This window comes from Teleopsis dalmanni, chromosome X (assembly GCF_002237135.1).
Source record: "Teleopsis dalmanni isolate 2A chromosome X, ASM223713v2, whole genome shotgun sequence".
NCBI lineage: Eukaryota > Metazoa > Arthropoda > Insecta > Diptera > Diopsidae > Teleopsis > Teleopsis dalmanni.
In genome coordinates this window covers 52566044-52586495 of record NC_051848.1, presented here as the reverse complement: position 1 = coordinate 52586495, position 20452 = coordinate 52566044, and the positions used below count along the sequence as shown (strand labels likewise).

The following is a 20452-nucleotide window of genomic DNA, read 5'->3' as shown; positions in this document are numbered from 1 at the left end:
TAGGACCGAATCTATCTATTGTGTATTGCACACAGGAGGCACTACTTTTGGCTGCCTGGACAAAGGCAAGCAGCCAATGCCACCTAAACTTCACAACAACTAAAATCGGGTGCTGACAATTATTTGTTAGTTTTTTTTTTTCTTACTGATCGTATCATAAACGGAATCCAGTAAGGCAAAAAGGAAATAAATTCAGATAACATTTGAGTTACAGAAAAAAAAAAGTAACATTTCTTCGCAGTATGAAAACATTTTCATTTCACTCTGTTGGCTTTCAAGGCGAATGACTGACTGCCTTTGCAAAAGTCAAATACAGAAAATATTCATTGTTTCTATTTATTTTTTGTTTTTAATAAACTGCAAACAAAAGATACATTTCCACAGTAGAGGCAGTAGGAAGTAGAGAAGTAGAGACAGACGGAAAGACGGAAAGATAACATTTGCGCAGGCGCATGACAAATTTAATTTCTTATTCTTGGCGAGCCGGGGTAGAAAAATCCTATGTGCAACCCTCTTCCCATAGCGAAACTACGAACCCGAGATGATCAGGCTGCGAATAAGCTGAAGAGTAAATAGCCAGAAATTTACGCTTGACATGGCAAACAATCAGAGGAACGAACAGACAATGGGCGCATCTTACTCTCAAACAGACAATAGACTATCTCTGGACATATGCTATAAATTTAATGTGCAAGGAATTGTGACAAATTTTATTTCATCTTATGATGTACGCAATTAAAATCAAAGCAAAACGAGCATTTATAAAGAAATAAAAAAAAAATAACTAGAACTTTTGAAGGAATAAATTATTGCCTGCAATTTATGCAATCACACTCGAGTGGTAAGCAGTGAGCGGTAAACGGTAAACAGCAAGCGGCAAGCGGAATGAAAGGTGTTTGTTTATTGCAGCACAGCTGCTGCACTCATGGACTCATGGACTGGACAAAAACTTTTTATTGGCTTCAAATGGATTTATTGCAATTTCTTGCCAGCTTAAGTTAATGTTGTCTTGGGTGATAATAAAATTCCACATAACGTCATTGTTAACATATATCATTGATTGCTCCTGAGCTCTTGGACAGCATAAAATTGCGAATAAAATTTTAATTTTATAAGATCTATTAATTATTTAAAAAAAAATAAAAAAATAAAAAAAAAATATAATCAATTCAAATTAAAAAAAGAGACATTATTTAAAAGAGCGCTATGTGGCGGGATAAAAGGACTTAACTTGAAACATTGCGCTTTTTTAGTAATAAATCATATTTACACATAATATTATTGCATTAGTAAATTTATATTAGTAATAACGACTTAGTAATATAGCGAAAGTTATGCTAACCGGATACCAGTAAAACTAGCAATTCTATTTTGTTAAAAGACGCGAAGTTATTGTTGTTATTGCCCGCGGGAACCTAAAACCACATAATATGAAAAATTTTCCAAGACGAATACATGGGTTAGATTGTGGTTGGGTGATGGCAAAACGTAAGGGGAGGGGGAGGGTGGATTGTGGATGGATGGGATTTAATTAAAATCAACTAACCTCCAGAAGAAGAAACCTGATCACTTCAAGTGAGTGGGTCCAAAGGTAGATTGAACGAAGGTTAATGTGTGCACTATGGCACTGTCCCGATCTCAATTGAGATACGTCATTCTTCCTAAAAGATGTTAGGTAAGAAACTATTGAGAACCTTGTTTTAAGTCAACCTTTATCTCGTAGAGGATGCTGCATCTGTATGAAGAACTATAAGTTCACGCTTGTATTCAATCTTACTATTATTAACTCCATTGCAAAAAGTGTCGATATAATTGTGATAGGAGGAAAAGGATCGACAAATGCGGGCTCTTAGAGTGCGGGCTCTACTTGACATGTTGCTATTAGGCTGTCCATCTGTGTGGCATGCAAGGAGGTATTGGTTCCATAAATGGCCGGGTCTACGTCTCGAGCCACCAAAAGAATTTCACAAGCCAAAAAAAAAGATCGTTTACGACAATTGAAAATATAAAAACTTGCAAAAATTCCTTCCATCAGACCGTCCGTTTAACAGAGTTTTTACTATAAAAGTACACCGTTAATAATGATATTCTTTTATTAGCATTTATTTAACAGAGCTTTATATACATAAAGACTAGCAAAATTAAATGGTTAAGAGATATATTTCTTTTTAGAAAATTTTACGCAGAACTTTTCTCTCGAAAACTCCCAGTGCTGCTTCATCATTCTATGATAACGTCTATACGCCATACAGAAGTTCAGGTAAGAAGAGAAATAGAAGCATTATCTTCTAATTGCCTACTGAATCGATAATAGCACCTATTGGGAATGATGATTCTTCATCTGATCTCCAAACTGACATCGTTGTTGTTTGTAACAACTGTGCCAAACTAAATGAAATACTTGACAAAATCGAAAGCATAGTCGTCAACTACTAGCTCGGCGTCCAAATGGCACCTTACACCTTAGACTAATAAATCACATCTTAGAAAAATAATGTACAAATGCTAAATCCTAATAGGAGTTAAGGAGAAGTGAGTTGTAAGATGAATTGAGAAGCAAATTACCACACATAGGCTACTGGGTTTTTAATGATGTAAGTTTTAGGAGTTATGAGAAGAAAACACGCAATCGCTTGGCTATGTGGAGAGATGAAGAGGCGATTGGTTAAGATGAGAGTTAAATCAAAGTGTCACTAGTGGAAGGATCAGTTTCACTTATTTCGTATACAGAAGTTTTGTGCTTCACTCCCATTTGTCTATGTTCTACTTTTTGCGGTATTATACAGAGAAGTTAAAGAAAATGACTAGTAACATCTAATATAAGATTCTTCAACTTAATATAAAAAAATAAAAAAAAACATAAAGAAATAGTTTCCATATAATAATCACTACGTAAGTATAGGGGAATAATTCCGACAACGATCGCACCGATCGGCTGTGCAAACAGACGACAAAGCAACAAAAAAAATGAATTAAATGAAAAAAAAAATGAATTAAGTAAAAAAAAAAGAATAAGAATTAAAAAGGACAAATAAAGATTGCAATTGTCGTAATCGTGGTTGTAAGGAGAAAAGTTCGTTCTACTTTGGGACGCATATGTTATAATAAACGCAACGAAAACAAAAACAACAACAACGAAATTATCCTTATTACTGGCACAGTTGAAGGAACTATAGTTGTTGTTGTTGTTGTTGTTGTTGTATTAGTCCTTTGTTATTTGCATCAGCTGCTAAAGTTGCTGGCTTTGACACGAAAATTTTATTAAAAACAAGGTAAAAAAAAAAATTTTTTTTATTCAACTTAAATTTTGATTTCTTTTCACTATCACAGAGAATTTATAATATTCTTCCTCGAAGAATAACAAAATAACATAATTTATAGGATATGCAACATAACTGTTTTTGTGAAAATATGACACCAGTTCCAGAAAATTATGTTGGAGATATTCTTATTATTCTTGTGTTATATTGCATATTTTATTGCATTGGTAATTGCCTTTTTGATTTTTTCCTTAAATCACCAAAAAAAAAAAAAAAATAGAAGAAAATGTATAAAATTACGTTTCTTAGAAAAAAAAAACAAAGATAGATTTTTTAAGATAAAATAAAAAATCGAAACCGTTTAATATAGAGAGTTCTTAAATGCAACAATTAGTCAGCTTAAGGAATAAAATGTTTAATGCTGACTTAATTTTATGAAATCTATTAAAAGTCAGAACTTGAAGAGACAGATAATTGGCCTTAAAGATGCTGGAGTATTGTCTAAAAATTAGTACTATAAATACTATACTATATATAGTATAATATAAATACTATACTATATATAGTATAATATAAATACTAAACTATATCGTATCTTTTAGTATAATTAGTAGTATTATGAGCAAAAATTACCAGCCTATCAGATAATGATAAAATCTATATCTATCATATCAATTGATGTGAAGTATAGTATTTACAGTATATATATATACATATATATATATATAGTGTGTAGTATATATATATACATATATATATATATATATATATATATACTACATATATATATGTTGTATATATATATAGTGTATATATATTTATATATACTACATATATATATGTTGTATATATATATAGTGTATATATATTTATATATACTATACTATATATATACTATAGTATACATATATATTATACTATATATATAGACTATATATACTATACTACTATTCTACTTTATATATGTTACTATACTACTACACTACTTTATATACTAAACTACTTTATATACTTTACTATATAGGTATACCATACTTCTTATCAATTTGCTATGATAGATATTTTATGATAAGCTAGTAATTTTTGCTCATAATATTACTAATTATGCTAAATTATACAGAGAGATCTTATAAATATATTATAATTTTGTATATACATATAGAGACATAACGTACATAGGAAGATAACATAGATCAGATGTTGCAAATTCTTGTATATTTTAGGTCATTTTTAGCTGTTTCGTCAAAACAACTGTCATAATTTTGGAATCTTTTCGTGATGTCGAATATAGTTCTCTTAACCTTATACTGGAGAGTTTTGGGAATTTTGTTTGTAATTTTAGATGTCAAAAATTTTCATTTTGCCTTGAAAGCAACAACAATTGACAGCTTAAAGTATAAACAAAGCGCTAGTGTGGATCTTGTATTACTTCAATTTTTTTTTGTTATTTAACAGAATGTCTTTATTGAATCACTTTTATTTAAAGTCTAACAATAGAATCTTAAGAACTAATAAATTTACTTTACATATTATTTTATATATACATACCACAATGAATGATAAAATGAATTGTAAATTATTTTAAGGGGCCTCTGAATGAATAGCTAGACCTTATTTACCAGATATCACGGCGCATAAATTGAATTACGAGTATTACTATTGCTAAACTGTAAAAAACGTTTTGATAGAACTAAGCTTAGTATGCTATATACTATTGATTTTGTTAAAATAGTCTGATTTTTTATTATATTTTTACTATTTTTGCTAATTTTACAATAATATCTTAATATGTCTCTTACTCACGTCTCTAATATTTTTAATGATTAGAATACGGTGTTGTCACCGTTCTATTAAACATTTAATTTATTGTGTTCACTTTACCTTCTCTAAGTTTTGAAATTTTAAAAACGTTTGATTATATACTTTGATGATTAGTTTTTATTTATGATTATGGGAAAATTAGTGCAGTGCGTCTTCATGTACGGATCACACCATTACTCCTCAAAATACCAATACCATACCATACACTGTCCTTTTTTTCTCTTTATCAGTTCTAATTTCAATTGGAGCCGTTTTAAATGTTGTTGAAGAAAAAAAAAGTCAAAACCCAAACAAACAAATATCGGAAATACAGTTTTAAGTGTAAAACTGATAACATTTTAAAAGCAAATTACTGCTTTGACTTGATAAGGATAATTGCAGTCCACACAACTAAATCCTTATAAATACGAAAATAACATACAATTTGACATAGAAAAAAAAAGGTGTAGTTAAAAATAACACCATAAAGATATGAGGATAGGCTGACAATACTGAAGGAAAACATACAAATAGATAATCAAAGGAACGAACAGTTATAGTTGGGACATTATAGATTCTACACATGTGTGTGAATAGCAATTCCAAAGCAAACAGTTCAAGCTTGAAAGGACTAAATCAAGTTAATCAAATTAATGTGTCTATAGAGAATTCTAATATTGAAATAATTCTATTCTTTATATAGTAGATTCTGTAATATGGTACATACATACACATGCAAAAATAGTGTCATTATGTAGCACTATTTTCATTGTTGAAAAAAGATTTTTTAATTTTAATATTTATCAAATACATAATATAAGAAAATTCCGAATATATGCGAAATATTATCAAGACAAATGGTCTACATTGAAAGTGTCCTTAAAAAAAAAATCATTTTTTTTGTTTTTTTTTTTTTACTAATTCTTTTGAAATGTTTGCTTCATAAGAACACGGGAAAAATGGACTTCGTTTAGTTTAAGCAGTGCTTATTATTAGGGGTGCCAATTGCACTGGAAACTGAAACTAAAAGCAATAACAAAACTAATTTTGAGCATGTGTTGTTATTGTTAAGAAAATGCAAACCAGTAACACTTCTTACCGCACTCACTCGCTACGTTAAACTCCCTAAGAGCCGATTCTCAAGTCAAGCATTTATGCATTGCAATGTGCCAGTGCCAGTGCCAGTGCCAGCGCAACCAACGAACTCAAAGGGAAGGAGCTAAGCGAAGTAGAATAAACGCACCGAGTGTTGCGCATGCCTGAACACCTTTGCCATATTTTATAAAACGTAAGTTCCTTTCCTGCTGTAAGTCGAGGGGTTGTTTTACCGTTTCTTCAACTACTCCTGCTCCTGCTGTTGTTGTGACTGCTTCCTTAGGAAACGTTAATTTCAAAATTCAAATAATTTAACGTTAAAGAACTCATTCGCATTAGAAGAAAAGACGGCTCAACTCCAGCGCCAAAAATTGTAAAAGAAGAAAATGTCGTTAAATGCAAGTACGACGAGTTCGTATATTGCTAAATGGATGTAATGCTTTGCAGGGTGTTTCTTTCCTCACGTTCATTTATGGAGCATTTTATTAAAAAGTTAGAAGCATTTTCAATTCCACAGATAACGCTCGAGACAAAGACAACAATAAAAATATATGAGAATATACTGTGTATTTAGTTTTTAATTTAGAGTTCTTTCAATTTTCTTCCAACAAAAACACGTGAATAGTATAGGTACGTACTTTTCTAAGAAAAATCCTAAATCTACGAACTTTTAGCATCTTTTTAACATTTCTGAATGTTTATTTTGATTGTGACATTTTCGAAATCGTGTCGAAAATCTAAACTTCTTATATTAAGGAAACAAAAATGAAATAAAAGCAGTTTATCTACATACTTAAGTATAACGAAATATTTTTACCTAAACATAATCTATAAAAACCTTTAAAATTATTGCATTCTTTTCAAGGAATTTGCAAAATTCTACCTACTAAATTACATTATCTCTTGATTTTCAAAAGAAATTGTGTAATATTATATATATATTATTATTATATTATATTATATTATATATTATATATTATCATTATATATATTAAATTATATAGTAATAATAGTCGAGTAATATATATAAGTACGTAACAGCAATATGAATAACACAATATTTAATTTGGTTGACTTGATTAAAAATTAAAAAAAACAAAAAAAACAATTTAGGTAAGATTAGGTTATACCGGCAATCCCTAGGTGGATCCATTTAGATCTATTAAACCATCGTGTTACCGTATATAGAGGAAACTCAAGATTTAAAACCACCTCGAACATTTGGTAAAGTTAAGAATGCTGTTTAGTGGGAGATCTTGTAATTGGATCCTCAAGAAAGGATGCACCTAAAATGTTAAGTCGCCGCCGTCCATGAGTTGGGAAAAAACAGAGTAGAAAAATTAAAAATAATTTGCATTTGTAAATCTTCTCATAACAGCCGCATTAATTCAATTAGATAATATTTATTATTATTAGAAATTGTCTATTAAGATTTAGTTATACTTAAATCGGTTAATTGTTCTTTTTCAAACTCAAACTCTGCGTCTACACTGGCAAGATTTTTGCATACACTTCTTTTTTTACACAAAACATATAAATTTTTTTTAAGCAGACAAAATTCGGATAAATCCCATTTGCTATATTCATACAATTCTTGCCACAATCTAGTCAGTGTAAACGCGATGTAAAACTAATTGGAACAGGTAGTTTGAAAAGCACTTACCCATATAATTATGCAATTATTAACATTTCAGGCGTTCTCGCAAATTTCTATTTTTAGTTTGATTAAAAGTGGGTTATTCCATAATATGTACAAGTTAAAATATATAACTTATATACCTATTAGCGATATATAAGGTATATACATGCACATGTATCTGTGATTTTCAAGTTTTATTGAGAGAGAAAACTAAAGCTAAATTAATAGCTTCCATCACACCTCAACGTGGTTATACCAGTTATCAACAGAAGTTAAAATGAATGATGATGCAAATTAATGTAAATTGCATAAAGATTCTAATAAAAAGAAACCGAATGACAGTGAAGAGAAAAAGGATGCATCCTTTAATGAGGAAAGTCTTTTAATGGGACAACTACAAACACTTAAGCACGCACATTTACCTTTTCCTTTTCTATAAACATATCATTGACTAATTAAATATTCATAGAGACGACATTTGGTCTGAAAACTATAACTATTTTACGGGAACAAAACGTATCCATTGTGTATTGCAGAATGAAAAAAAAAGAAAAAAAAAAGAAAAATTATGAAATACCTTACATTGGGAACTAAAAACAAAACAGCAAGAAAGTTGTACGATAGTAAATAAAAAACACATAAATATAATAGTAACATAGGTGGCAACCAGGCAGGCAGTCAGACAGCTACTTTGCATAAGGACATATATGCAATATGGAAGGAGCAGCAACTGCATATTGTATACACGCACGTTCCTTAAGGTACATCCATTTATCATAATATATATGCATATTTTTGCATATACTAAACGTTAAACAAGCTCAAATGTATGTCAGAGTCCTTTTTGGTGGTTCTTCTTCTTCCTGCCAGAGTGTCTTTATGTTATTTATTTGTCACTATCTTCTCTGTAAGTCATTGGATAGATTTCCGTTAAAAATTTTTTAAATCGTTGAATAATTTTATGCAAATGAGTTTGTCATATCTTTTTCAACTTTTTCTAAGGTTTTCCTTTTGTTTTCTGTTATTGTTTTTTACGTTCGTTATCCTTGAAAGGGATATGTATCTGCATTTGAATTATAATCATTGTGATATTACAAGAAAATTGTATATGTTTTAAAGGAAAGTTTTCATATTTCGAAGCTTCGAAAATGCTCACCTTTTTTTACTTTAAAAGTAACAAAATGATTTAGTTTGTCTCCCAAAATATCCTGAACATAATTTTGAATGGCACCGAAATAGAGAAAATGGATGTCTCCGATGGTTGCTTTTCGGTAAAGTTGATAATATTATAGAATTTTTAAAATCTTTATTATTAAACATAAATAAAATTATGTAAAAAAGTCTATTCAAGTTTATTCTTATCCCTTACACTGTTTTGCATTGGGTCAGATCAATATATAAAAATCTCTAAATACTATTTTATATCATGGATTAAATTATAATGCGCTTCAATGAATCTATTTACCGCTATTAACTTATTGTGTTGCCCAAAAAATTTCTCTAAATCCTTTTTTATATAATAAATTAAGTTCAAATGGTGCTCCAATGAATCTACTTACGTCAGTTTATCTATAGTGTTGTTCAATAAACCTCTCTAAGGCCTTTTTAATATAATAGAGTAAGTTAAAATGACCTTTCAATGAATCCATTTACGTCTATTTATATATTATGTTGTTCTATAAAACTTTCTAAATCCTACTTTATATAATGAATTAAATTATAATAGCGGTTCAATAAATACATTTACGTCTATTGGCCTATTGTATTAACCTATAAAACTCAAAAGATTTTTTTTTTATAATCCATTTATTTTATTACAATCTGTCAGGTATGAAGGTATAAGGATTAAATTATAGTAGCGGTTCAATGAATCCATTTAGATTTATATAGATCATTGTATTAACCTATAAAACTCGAAAAACTTTTTTTTTTGTTTTATAATCCATTTATTTTATTAAAATCTGTTAGGTATGAATGACAATAAGTAATATATATTAACATGAATCGTAATAATAATTATTACGATCTAAAAAAGTAAAGCACGTATGGACTATGTCCAGTGACATATCCATATATAATTAATTTAGAAGTGTGTGACATACATATACATATTTAAAACGTCTCTCGATGTTTTTTTTTAGCCTTCTAAAAGTTTTGGAGTTTTTTAACTCGAAAGATAAAAAACTATTTCGTACTTTTAATAAAGCCTATATCACTCTTTAAAGAGAGGTTCTGTAACTAAAGAAGATGGTTTAATATGCGACAAGAGATATAAAAATTGGTTTTTAAATCTAAATAATAAGAACCAACATATTTTAGGTAAAAACAACAAAAAGCATCTTATTATATCTTATGTTACTACAGATACATTAAATAGACTGTACATTTGGAATAACGAGCGCTATGCCCATGTACTTTTCTTATAAATTTTTTAAGCTGTACTTATCGGAGGAACTAAACCAACGTTAAAATTTATAAATACAGCCTTGACTGCTTTAGGATTATTTTAAAGTTATTGTACTGACTTGGAGGAGATAACAGATATTAACAGACAGGTAGCGACTAAGTTTAATATGCGGATGAGCACTATTTTTGTTAACGACTTATCATAATCACGACAGTCTTTGCATTTAGTCGAAAAAATATTAAGGTAAAGAAGGTATTAAAGGATTTTAACTTATGTACATCTATATAGAACATGTTTTTTGTTATATTTAAACATATATTTTTTTTATATATTATTCTTAGTCAATTTACATCATTCTAATTATTATTACTATAACTATTATTATTATTTTGCTTCATGATAATACATGTCACAAATAACGATTCAAGAGAACAATTTTTGATCGTCAATCAACTGTACGTAATAAATAGTACATCTATATAATTCTTGGTTAACTCAAATTTCGAATAAAATGTGATAAATAAATCTTGTAATTTAGATCGCAAATTCCTATTTCTTATACTGTTGATTTCTAATACCATGTTTTCACTTGTCTCATTTAGGTAGTTTTGCTCATTAAGGCCACTAATGAGGGCAACTTACCACACAGTTAGCTTTTATATAAATGAGCTCATTATAAATAAATCAACTGATTTAAGGGGGAAAATGTTGAATACAATCCCACAAGGAAAATTAACAAAATTTTAAATATTTGCCATATGTTTTATATGTAAAATGTAAACAAAGAAGCTATTTTAAATCTATAAATCAGCTTATGCCAATGGAAACAACCAATAATTTTTAATATCATTAATATAAATAGTTTTAACTGCAGTGATATGAAGTATAAGGAATCTATGCTCAGTTTTGATCACGGATTTCGATTGGCCAACATATGGCCTATCAGTTATATTCTCACAACCATTTCTTAACCATGACAGAGTACTGTTATGGTACTCTATCATGGGGTAAACACAATCTTCAAAATATAGTCCAATCATCAATTAAAAGGTTTTGGTAAAATTTTATTGATACAGATGATGCAAACACTTAACTTCCTTTACGTTCGTTCAAATATTATGAAATTTCGACAATAGCCGTAATTTTTTCTAACAGAGTTGTAAAAAAAACAGCATTAAGTCTGGTTGAAGCAAATTGGCATCACTTTAAAAATGTATTAAATGGTTTTTTTGACATATGTTTTTTGTTGTGTTGTGTAAAATATAAAATATAAAAATTGAAAACATTAAAAATTAATTAATTTAAATAAAAGAAAATAAAATGAATATTAGAAGGGCAATGATAAGCATTTTTATCTTACATATTATATTTAAATTAATTTATTTATTTATGTATTTGAATTTATTAGTATACTAATTTATTATTACGATGACTGAAATTTTACAACATATTTCCAGTGAACATTTTTCAATAAACTGATTTTTGAATTTGGCTGCACTAAAACTGGAGACTTCAAATTTTTTGCGAGTAAAACCTAACTCTGAATATTAAGAGAGCATTGTTGTTGCTTCACATGCTTTCTTTCGTAAGTTGCGAGCATATTTTTGCTACTCTGAAAGAAAAAATTACGGCTATTGTATTAATTACTGAGTGTTGTACCTAAAGGTTGAATTATCAATACTTGATATCTCTTTTTTTAGAATTCTGTTTACTTTCGACTCCCTCATATATAACTTCTTACGAAAGTCGGCTAAGTCAAAGCTAATTTTTTTTTGTACTTTTAATTAAATACGAGATAAAATCTATGATGAAATCTATTAAGGTTAGTTTGATAAATATAAAATTAATATAAATTACTTTTTAGTGTGTCTTTGATATATCAAATTTTGTTTGAAAAATGTATGCCACCTACCTTACTATCCACAGCCTTTCGTTTTCGCTTCATATTCAGACCACGTAAATACTTGTTAGACGTCGTCGTTGAACTACTATGTTTCTTACACTTTCTACATTTATCACTGCCGTATGATTTTTTCACTTTATCAGATGAATTCATTAAACTATTAATTGTAAAGTTGCTGATCGATTTCGATGATGATAATGTAGATGATGGCAATTTATTTAAAGGTATACCACTAAGCAATGGTGATACAGATGAGGATGATGTATAATACTCCAAATTGGTAATGGCGCCTGGTTTACTACTGGAGTCATTACTCTGACTGTTGCTGGTGTTACTACGACTGCGACTATATATGAAAAGGGTAAAAGAACAATAGAGAAAGATGAATGTACAGTAAATTGTTTTAGAACAATATATTTATATATAGATTCATACGTATACAAAATATATCTATAAAGAATATTGCAAATGCACGAGGCCTCTACATATATGAGTGTATGTAGTTAAAATTTAATAACAATAGAATATTGAAGAAATTTAAAACCAATTGAGCATTTATCTCATATTCACAACAACAAAAGTACAAGTATTAATGAAATTTCACATACATACGAGTACCACAAAGAAAGTAAATCAGAAAGAAAGTAGATAGGAGTAGATTGCAGAAAATAGTTGATTATAAGGGTGCCGCCGTCGGTGTTATTGATTGGTAGACAACTACTCTGCTGGTATTGATACTTGAGATACTGTGCAAAAATGCGTTCGCTCGCTCATAAATACTAATTTATAGACAATAGAACAGAACAATCATTAAAGTCTATTATTGAAATAAAGCATGGGTGCGTCAACTCATTATTTAAACATCCGGGAAATGAAGCAAGACTAAATCAAAATTGATTTTCGCGCAGTTGAGAAAAGGGAAAAAATATTAAGCCATAAACGAATTTTCCACGTTTTACATATTTGCATAGTTATCAAAATTTGCATAACTCTTTATGCAAAGGCTGAAGAAAATTACAGTAAGGCTTGACAAGGAAGAGCACCTTTCTTCCTTGTGTTGCATATCCTTCTTCAAAATTAGATATGCAATCAATGTTAAATATGACATGATCTTGAAGTTTCTTTAGCAGCAGCTTGGATTGCAATTATTAGTTTTTTCCTTCCTAACGAATTTCCCAACGCATTTCCTTTAACTGCGAAAATTATAGTTTGATTTTTTTATAATTTCGGTTGGGAAAATAAATTCCAAACAACATTGACAACCGCTTGTGCCTTGAAAGCGTTGTGAATTGATTGCCGCAAATGTAGCGCAAAAAAAGCAAGCGGAATTCACTGCAGACGGCAGAAATCTTGGATGAGTTTTGCAATTCCCAGCTTAGAGATCAAGTACCGTGTGTAAGGACCAGCAGCAAGTTGTACGTTACGGATTTTAAAGATTTCAAAGATTTTCATTATTTATGTAGTATTTTTTTTTGCATAGTTTTTTTTAAGGTAATTTTTATTTAACCCCTTTTTGTCAGTAAATCGCAGCCTCATTAAAACGTTGTCAAAAGAGGCTAGTCAGCCAGCAGGCAAACCGAAGATGCTCATGCACGAGTATGAGTATCTTACTCCATAGTGAAAGAAGGATCAACATAGAATATGGCAGCAATACAGTAAAGCTGCCATAAATTGCAAACTTGCTTAACCCATACCCTTTTCTTGTTCATATTTTACACATTAGTAATTTCACTATACTGATCCCGATTCTTCTTCTTCTTCTGATCCTGTTTAATGAGCAAGAAAAAGTAATCATGTTGTAAATAACATCAAATGCATGAGCACTGATTGTTGGAATACAAGAGCAGCTTGTCAGCCACTAAGTTACTTTGGTATTTGGTCGTTCACCGGCGGTTAGCTGGCCGTCCTCAGATGACATGTCGGTTCAACATTTTCTATGGGAAAAATCCTAGAGCAGTGTGTGCGTTTTTTCAGCTGTTTTTCACTTTCTAAAAGGAATTTCTTTTATTATTGTTGTATGGAGTATTTTTTTAGCCTTGTATGACTTCACTATTTTCAAATTAAACATTGATTTTGATTTTTCTTCCCTTTTTTCTTCTCATTTTAGTATTTTGTATTTTCATTCTTATCTATCCGAGAGCAAATTAAAAAGGAATTTCGGCCCTAAAAAGTATACACGTACGAGCGTATAAATTTCAATGAATTATTGGAACATTTATCTAATTGCGGTGTATACGCTTTAAGAGTGTGTAAATTCTAGAAATGAAAAAAAGTAAAAAAAAATAAAATTGTAATATGTTTAAGTTAAAAATGCATTGATTTCTTGGAAATGAAATAATCAATGTAGATCGATTCACATATAACATAGAAATAAATTTAATAATATACTGTGCAACGGCTCAGTAACTCAATGGGAACATTTAGGGAATACGAATATATTTATTTTGATTATATTTCGGAGGATGCTCTTAATAAATGGCCAATGCACCCTTCAAATAGTTAAATAAAAAAAATTATACATAATTTGAAAGTTAAGCACAATGGCAGGATAACTGCTGACTAATAACTTTTTTATACAAAAAAAAAATAAGATTCGATATAAACGGGATACTGGCATTCACTTCGAATATCTAAATAAATCTTCTATACAGCTAACCGACTCTAACTGAAGAGTAAACACTCAACTAGCAGAAGACAAAAAACTAACTTGTTCAGAATTTTCTAATATCAGACGTGAATAGAAACTCTTGATCACAATATTGTCCTTTTAGCACTGCTCAAAATCGAACAGTCACAAAAAACGGAGCTACAGAAGTCATTCCCTGTAAGCAAAGAACACTGAACAGAATACTGTTAAGGATTTTTTAATATCAGACGTTGAAAGAAAGTCCTCAACACAATATTATACTCTTTGCTCAGATTAAACTGACCCCAATATCATCCTTTTAGCTCAGATCAATATAGCTCAGATCAAAATCGAACAGTGACAAAGTACTATGTCATTTTTTTCAAGCAAAAATATTCTGTTAAGGATTTTTTAATATCAGACATTGTAAGGAAGTCCTGATCACAATAGTATACTCTTAGCTCAGGTTAAAGTCAAAGAGTAATGTGGCTGGAGAAATCATTTCTTTCAAGCAAAGATATTCTCTGAAGAATTTTTTAGTATCAGATATTGTAAGGGAAGTCTAATCACAATATAATCCTCTTAACTCAGATCAAAGTCTAACAGTGATAAAGTAGTATATCATTTCTTCCAAACAAAGATATTCCGTTGGGAATTTTTTTAATATTCATATTAGAAATTTCAACATCTGAACGTTGAGAAGAACTTCTGATTCTAATATTGTACTCTTACTTCAGATCAAAGTCGAATAGTCACATAGGTGACCACAGTGCTCATTTGCTTCCTAGTAAAGATATTTAAATAGTAGAATAGTCGTTAGTAGTTATCGTCATATAACATGCGAAAAACCTTAGCTCTGTTTTAGTAAAAATGAATGGGACGCCGTACCGTATGTTAATGTAAGAACAAATCAGCTCATAAGCTGGCGATTATCTGGATTTCACATATCATGCATTCTCTGTTTCTTGACTAGGGCATTGATCAAACTATTTAAATCGTCGAAACAAAAAATCGTCCGGCTCAAAAATTCACTTGATTAAAATCTAAATTTTCTAATTCTAACAATTTTGGTACTATTATTTATTTTTCTATTAAAATTTAATGATATCCAAAATTTTAGGCAACTCATTTAAGTATCAGGATGTTTTTTTTTTATCTTGAACACCACAACGTCCTTGGGAAGAAAGTAAATATGCACCAGCCACATGGACATCGGACGGTTAGAACCTTAGTGATGTATTCATACTTTATAACTGTTCTATGAAGCCTGCTTTTAGGAGTTATAACCATTATATGCATATAAATCTAAATTTAGACAATAAAAAGTTGTTTCATTAAAATTCTTAATCTTTCATATACAATTTTTTAACAGTTTTTTCCTAAAGGCGGTAATAAATTAAGGTAATCTATTTGTAGTATTGAATCTTGAGATAATCGACAGCGGGCCAATGATACAACAAATGATGAACGGTGTCTTTTTTATCTTTATCAGGTTCAGTAGTGCACATATAAGATAGTCTATTTACAGTATTGAATCTTGAGATAATGAGAGCGGGACAGTGATGCAGCACATGATGAACGCTCTCTTCTTCCTCTTTATCAGGTTCAGTAGTACACATATTGCTCATAATCTTATTAATAGATTTTTTATCGCAAGATATAAATTTATTAATGCATTTCGAAGTTAAACACCTTACATAAATTATTTACCTCAATCAAATCGAAGAAGGGGATTAAGTTCCGTTAAAACTATAATAAAAGACTTTAAAAAACATATGGATTAAGGACAGACAATTTATAAATTGAAGATGAAGCAAGTGATCAACTAAAGAAGTAAGTGCTTTAACTTTATTCATACGACCGGACCAACAGAAATTAACAGATTGCATGAATTCTTAGGAACAACTAATAGAACAACCAGTAGATTATCTTTGTAGTCTTTATCTTAAGAATTATAAAAAGTTTTTTAGCTTGTGCAAGTTAGCATAGAAAACATTTTCAGGGATAATATAATTTACAACCATTTTCTTCTTCCTTATGTTCAATGATTTTTCCTAGTGATCATCTTCTCAGAATATGGACGATGTGTACATCTTTCGTAATCCTCTGTATGCTAAACTATTATATGATTTAAATGGGAGACTACCAAAGTAAAAAATGAACATATATAAGAAACTAAATATCTACAAAGAACCCGAAACAGAAGACATAATGAGAAAATAGAAGGAAAAAAATAGTGATAATTTCTATATTACCTATATCTATATTTTCTTATTATTATTATATAGAAAAATGAAGAGAAATAGAGAAGAATAAAGAGAAATAGAGAGGAATGAAGAGAAATAGAGAAGAATGAAGAGAAATAGTGATGAATGAAGAGAGATAGAGAATAATGAAGAGAGATAGAGAATAATGAAGAGAAATAGAGAAGAATGAAAAGAAATAGTGAAAAAGTAATAAGAAGACGAAAAGTGAAATAATATAAATTTTAGTGAAAATAATAAAAAAAAGACATAATATAAAATGGCAAGAGATACAAATGAATAATGAATCTGAAATCAATGTATTTTACTTAAATTAAATAAAATTATTTTTTGAAATTAAAGTAAAAGATATGAAAAATGCTTGGCACATGTTTAACTAAAAACAACAACAGAAAATATAATATTAAATACTAAATTAAAATAGCCCATTATTGTTGAATTAAAAAAATATAATTAAATTCGTTTAACCACAGACATGATGTACTTAACAACAAAGAAGAAGAGAAATGTCACCTAAATACATTTCGCCTACATTTTAACCTCAAATGTTGGAAATAGGCCAAATGACTGTGCAATTATGCAATTATTTAGTTACTCGTACCACTAAAAGCAATAGGTCATATAATAAGTGAACCTCAAGGAAAGTGTGGTTTTATGTTTGGAAAAACACAAAAATGCAGTTAATACATAAAAGGGGGAGTGTAGGAAATTAACTTCAATTAGTTCGATGATGTAGCAAAAGTGCAATGCTTGCACGCAAACTTCGATGAGGAAACGGAAACGAAACTACAATTTGGGCAACACTGATATTATGGGAATGCTACCAAAGTGTATATGAATATACTGGAATAATTTCCGATATATGGTAATGTATAACAGTGACTATAACTGACATTATGTGCTAAAAACTAATTCTAGCTGAAGAGAAGTTATTCAGTCTGTGGTATACAACCCATTGAGGAGTTCCAAGTTGTCAATTATGGACCGAAGCTCCCGCTCTACAGTTATTTGAGACTTAATCCATAATCCATTTAAAAAAGAACTTGTGGAATGGGGAACTCATCTGAGTTCCACTTACACCATATAGTTTAATATATTGACGATATTTTTACTTTTAATTGGCAAACGATCCAAATAAATACTTTGGAAAATATAACTGAACACAACTTAATATACATATTACATACATAGAATTGTACGAAGTGCCTACTGAGCAGATGTAATACAATGTCTTGATGTTTCTCACATTAACTTCCAGCGTACTAAGACCTTGTATTATTATTATGTGAAGAGCTTGTACGTGAAATTTATAAGCTAATCTATTAAGAATTTGCAAAAAATCAGGTCTACTGTAGATATCTATAAACTGTTTATCACTCCTATCTGTCTATGTTGCACTCAAACAGTAAGATCTCTTCTGTTCTCAGTTCTCTCTCTTCTTTTTTCTTCTCAGTTCTCTCTCTTCTTTTATCTTCTTAGTTTTCTCTCTTATTTTATCTTCTCAGTTTTCTCTATTATTTTCTCTTCTGAGTTTTCTCTATTATTTTCTCTTCTCAGTTATCTCTCTTCTTTTCATTTCTCTCTCTTTTTTTTACTTCTCTCTCTTCTTTTCACTTCTCTCTCTTCTTTTCACTTCTCTCTCTTCTTTTCTCTTCACTGTCTTCTCTTTTATTCAAGTAGCGCATAGACACCTTTTTTACCGCATATTCGATGATGAAGCTTTAAGTTTTTTATACGCTGTTAATAATAGGTTCTGTTATACTGGCGATTCCAAGGGATCAATTTAGGCCTATAAGCCCATTATGTTACCGTACATTAAGACCGAAAAGTTTTCGGAAATTCTCATTTAAAATTCGCGCGCTGTATATTTTTCGATATTTTAAGTTTATGTAGTTTGGCAGCACTGTCCTTAATTACTATGCCAAAAATGAGCGCGATCTGTCAGACAGTTCGTTTACGGCAGCTGTTGAAACCAGTTCACCTCAGTAGTGCGTTGCGAAAAAAACAATGGAAAAAAATATTGAACAAAGAGTTTGCATCAAATTTTGTGTTTCGAACGAAATTTCGTGTGCAGAATCGTTGCGAATGCTACAAAAGGCTTATGGGGAATCAGTTTTATCGAAAACTCAAGTTTATGAGTGGTACAAAGCCTTTCAGGACGGTCGTACGACCGTCGAAGACATTTCGCAACGCACTACTGAGGTGAACTGGTTTCAACAGCTGCCGTAAACGAACTGTCTGACAGATCGCGCTCATTTTTGGCATAGTAATTAAGGACAGTGCTGCCAAACTACATAAACTTAAAATATCGAAAAATATACAGCGCGCGAATTTTAAATGAGAATTTCCGAAAACTTTTCAGTCTTAATGTATAATTAAAAATTCAGGGGTTAGAACCACTTAGAATCTTTGGCAAAGCTTATAATGCCATTCAAGGGGAGGTCCTGCAGTTCGCCAAGATCCTTAGAAAAGAAATCCCCAAAAGTAGTAAGGCAGCGCCGCACATGTGCTGGACCGCAACAAAGCAGATGGGCGGCACTTTCATCGTTCTCTCCACAACTACGGCAGGTATGATTATAAGAGAGATTTAATTTTCTAGCATGGTTACGTGTTAATAATATTATATATTATTACTATCTATTACTATATATTATATATAGCAATGTGCAATATTACTTTAATATCTGTGTACGTTACGACTACGCAGTTACCATATTAATATACTGTACTGAATATGTCGATATTGTGGTATGTAGCTCAGTCCATAGTAAAGTCAATTAGTACGAAATTATCAATGGCATGCTGAAAAGTCTAATGACTACCTACAAAAAGTTACAACATCATCAAAAGTGATCACTAGAGAGTACAGTAGGCAGGACTTTATGTGAAGGGATACAAACTCGCAAATAATAAGGACAACAACCACTGATGTTGAACATGATTATGTATGTTCTATTTTAATTTCATTTTTTGAATTTTTTTGTGACATACCGTTACTGCACTTTGACAATGTCCTGCAGCAATTATTTTTCAATCAATTTACCAAAACAGAAGCAAAAAAGGTCACAAAATTCATTGGTAACAAAACAATGGTTGTATGTCATGTCCAAGTGAAGTGAAGTGAAGGAATGCTCAAAGCCGTGCCATTCAAAAGAATGCGTTGCGCAATGAACTTTTGGAACGCGTAAAACAATGCTACGCTATGTTGTCGATGGAATGAATCGTCGGTCTATCCCACAGTGGAAACAGCGCACAGAACTTAGCATTGAAGCCGCTTATAATACCGCGAAATATTATATTAACACCTTAATAAACTGACGACAAAACAACAGATGTTATCCTTGGGAGCTAAAGTGTCCTTCTATAGACAGAGAGTGGAGTAAATGCAGTATGTTTAAGATTAGCTACCACAAAATGCACCAACAATTTGACTACATGCTACACCGCTGAACTTTGGG

The 20452-nt window shown here is 30.3% G+C and overlaps 1 protein-coding gene across 2 annotated transcripts in view; it reads right to left on the bottom strand.

The window, feature by feature from the left end:
- LOC119688916 (G1/S-specific cyclin-E) overlaps positions 1-20452 on the bottom strand; it is a 51977-nt gene that overhangs the window by 9553 nt on the left and 21972 nt on the right. For both annotated transcript variants that reach the window (XM_038103587.1, XM_038103588.1), the window contains exon 3: positions 12114-12450. In XM_038103587.1, coding sequence (XP_037959515.1) covers positions 12114-12450 — 337 coding nt within the window. The remainder of the gene's footprint in view (positions 1-12113; positions 12451-20452) is intronic.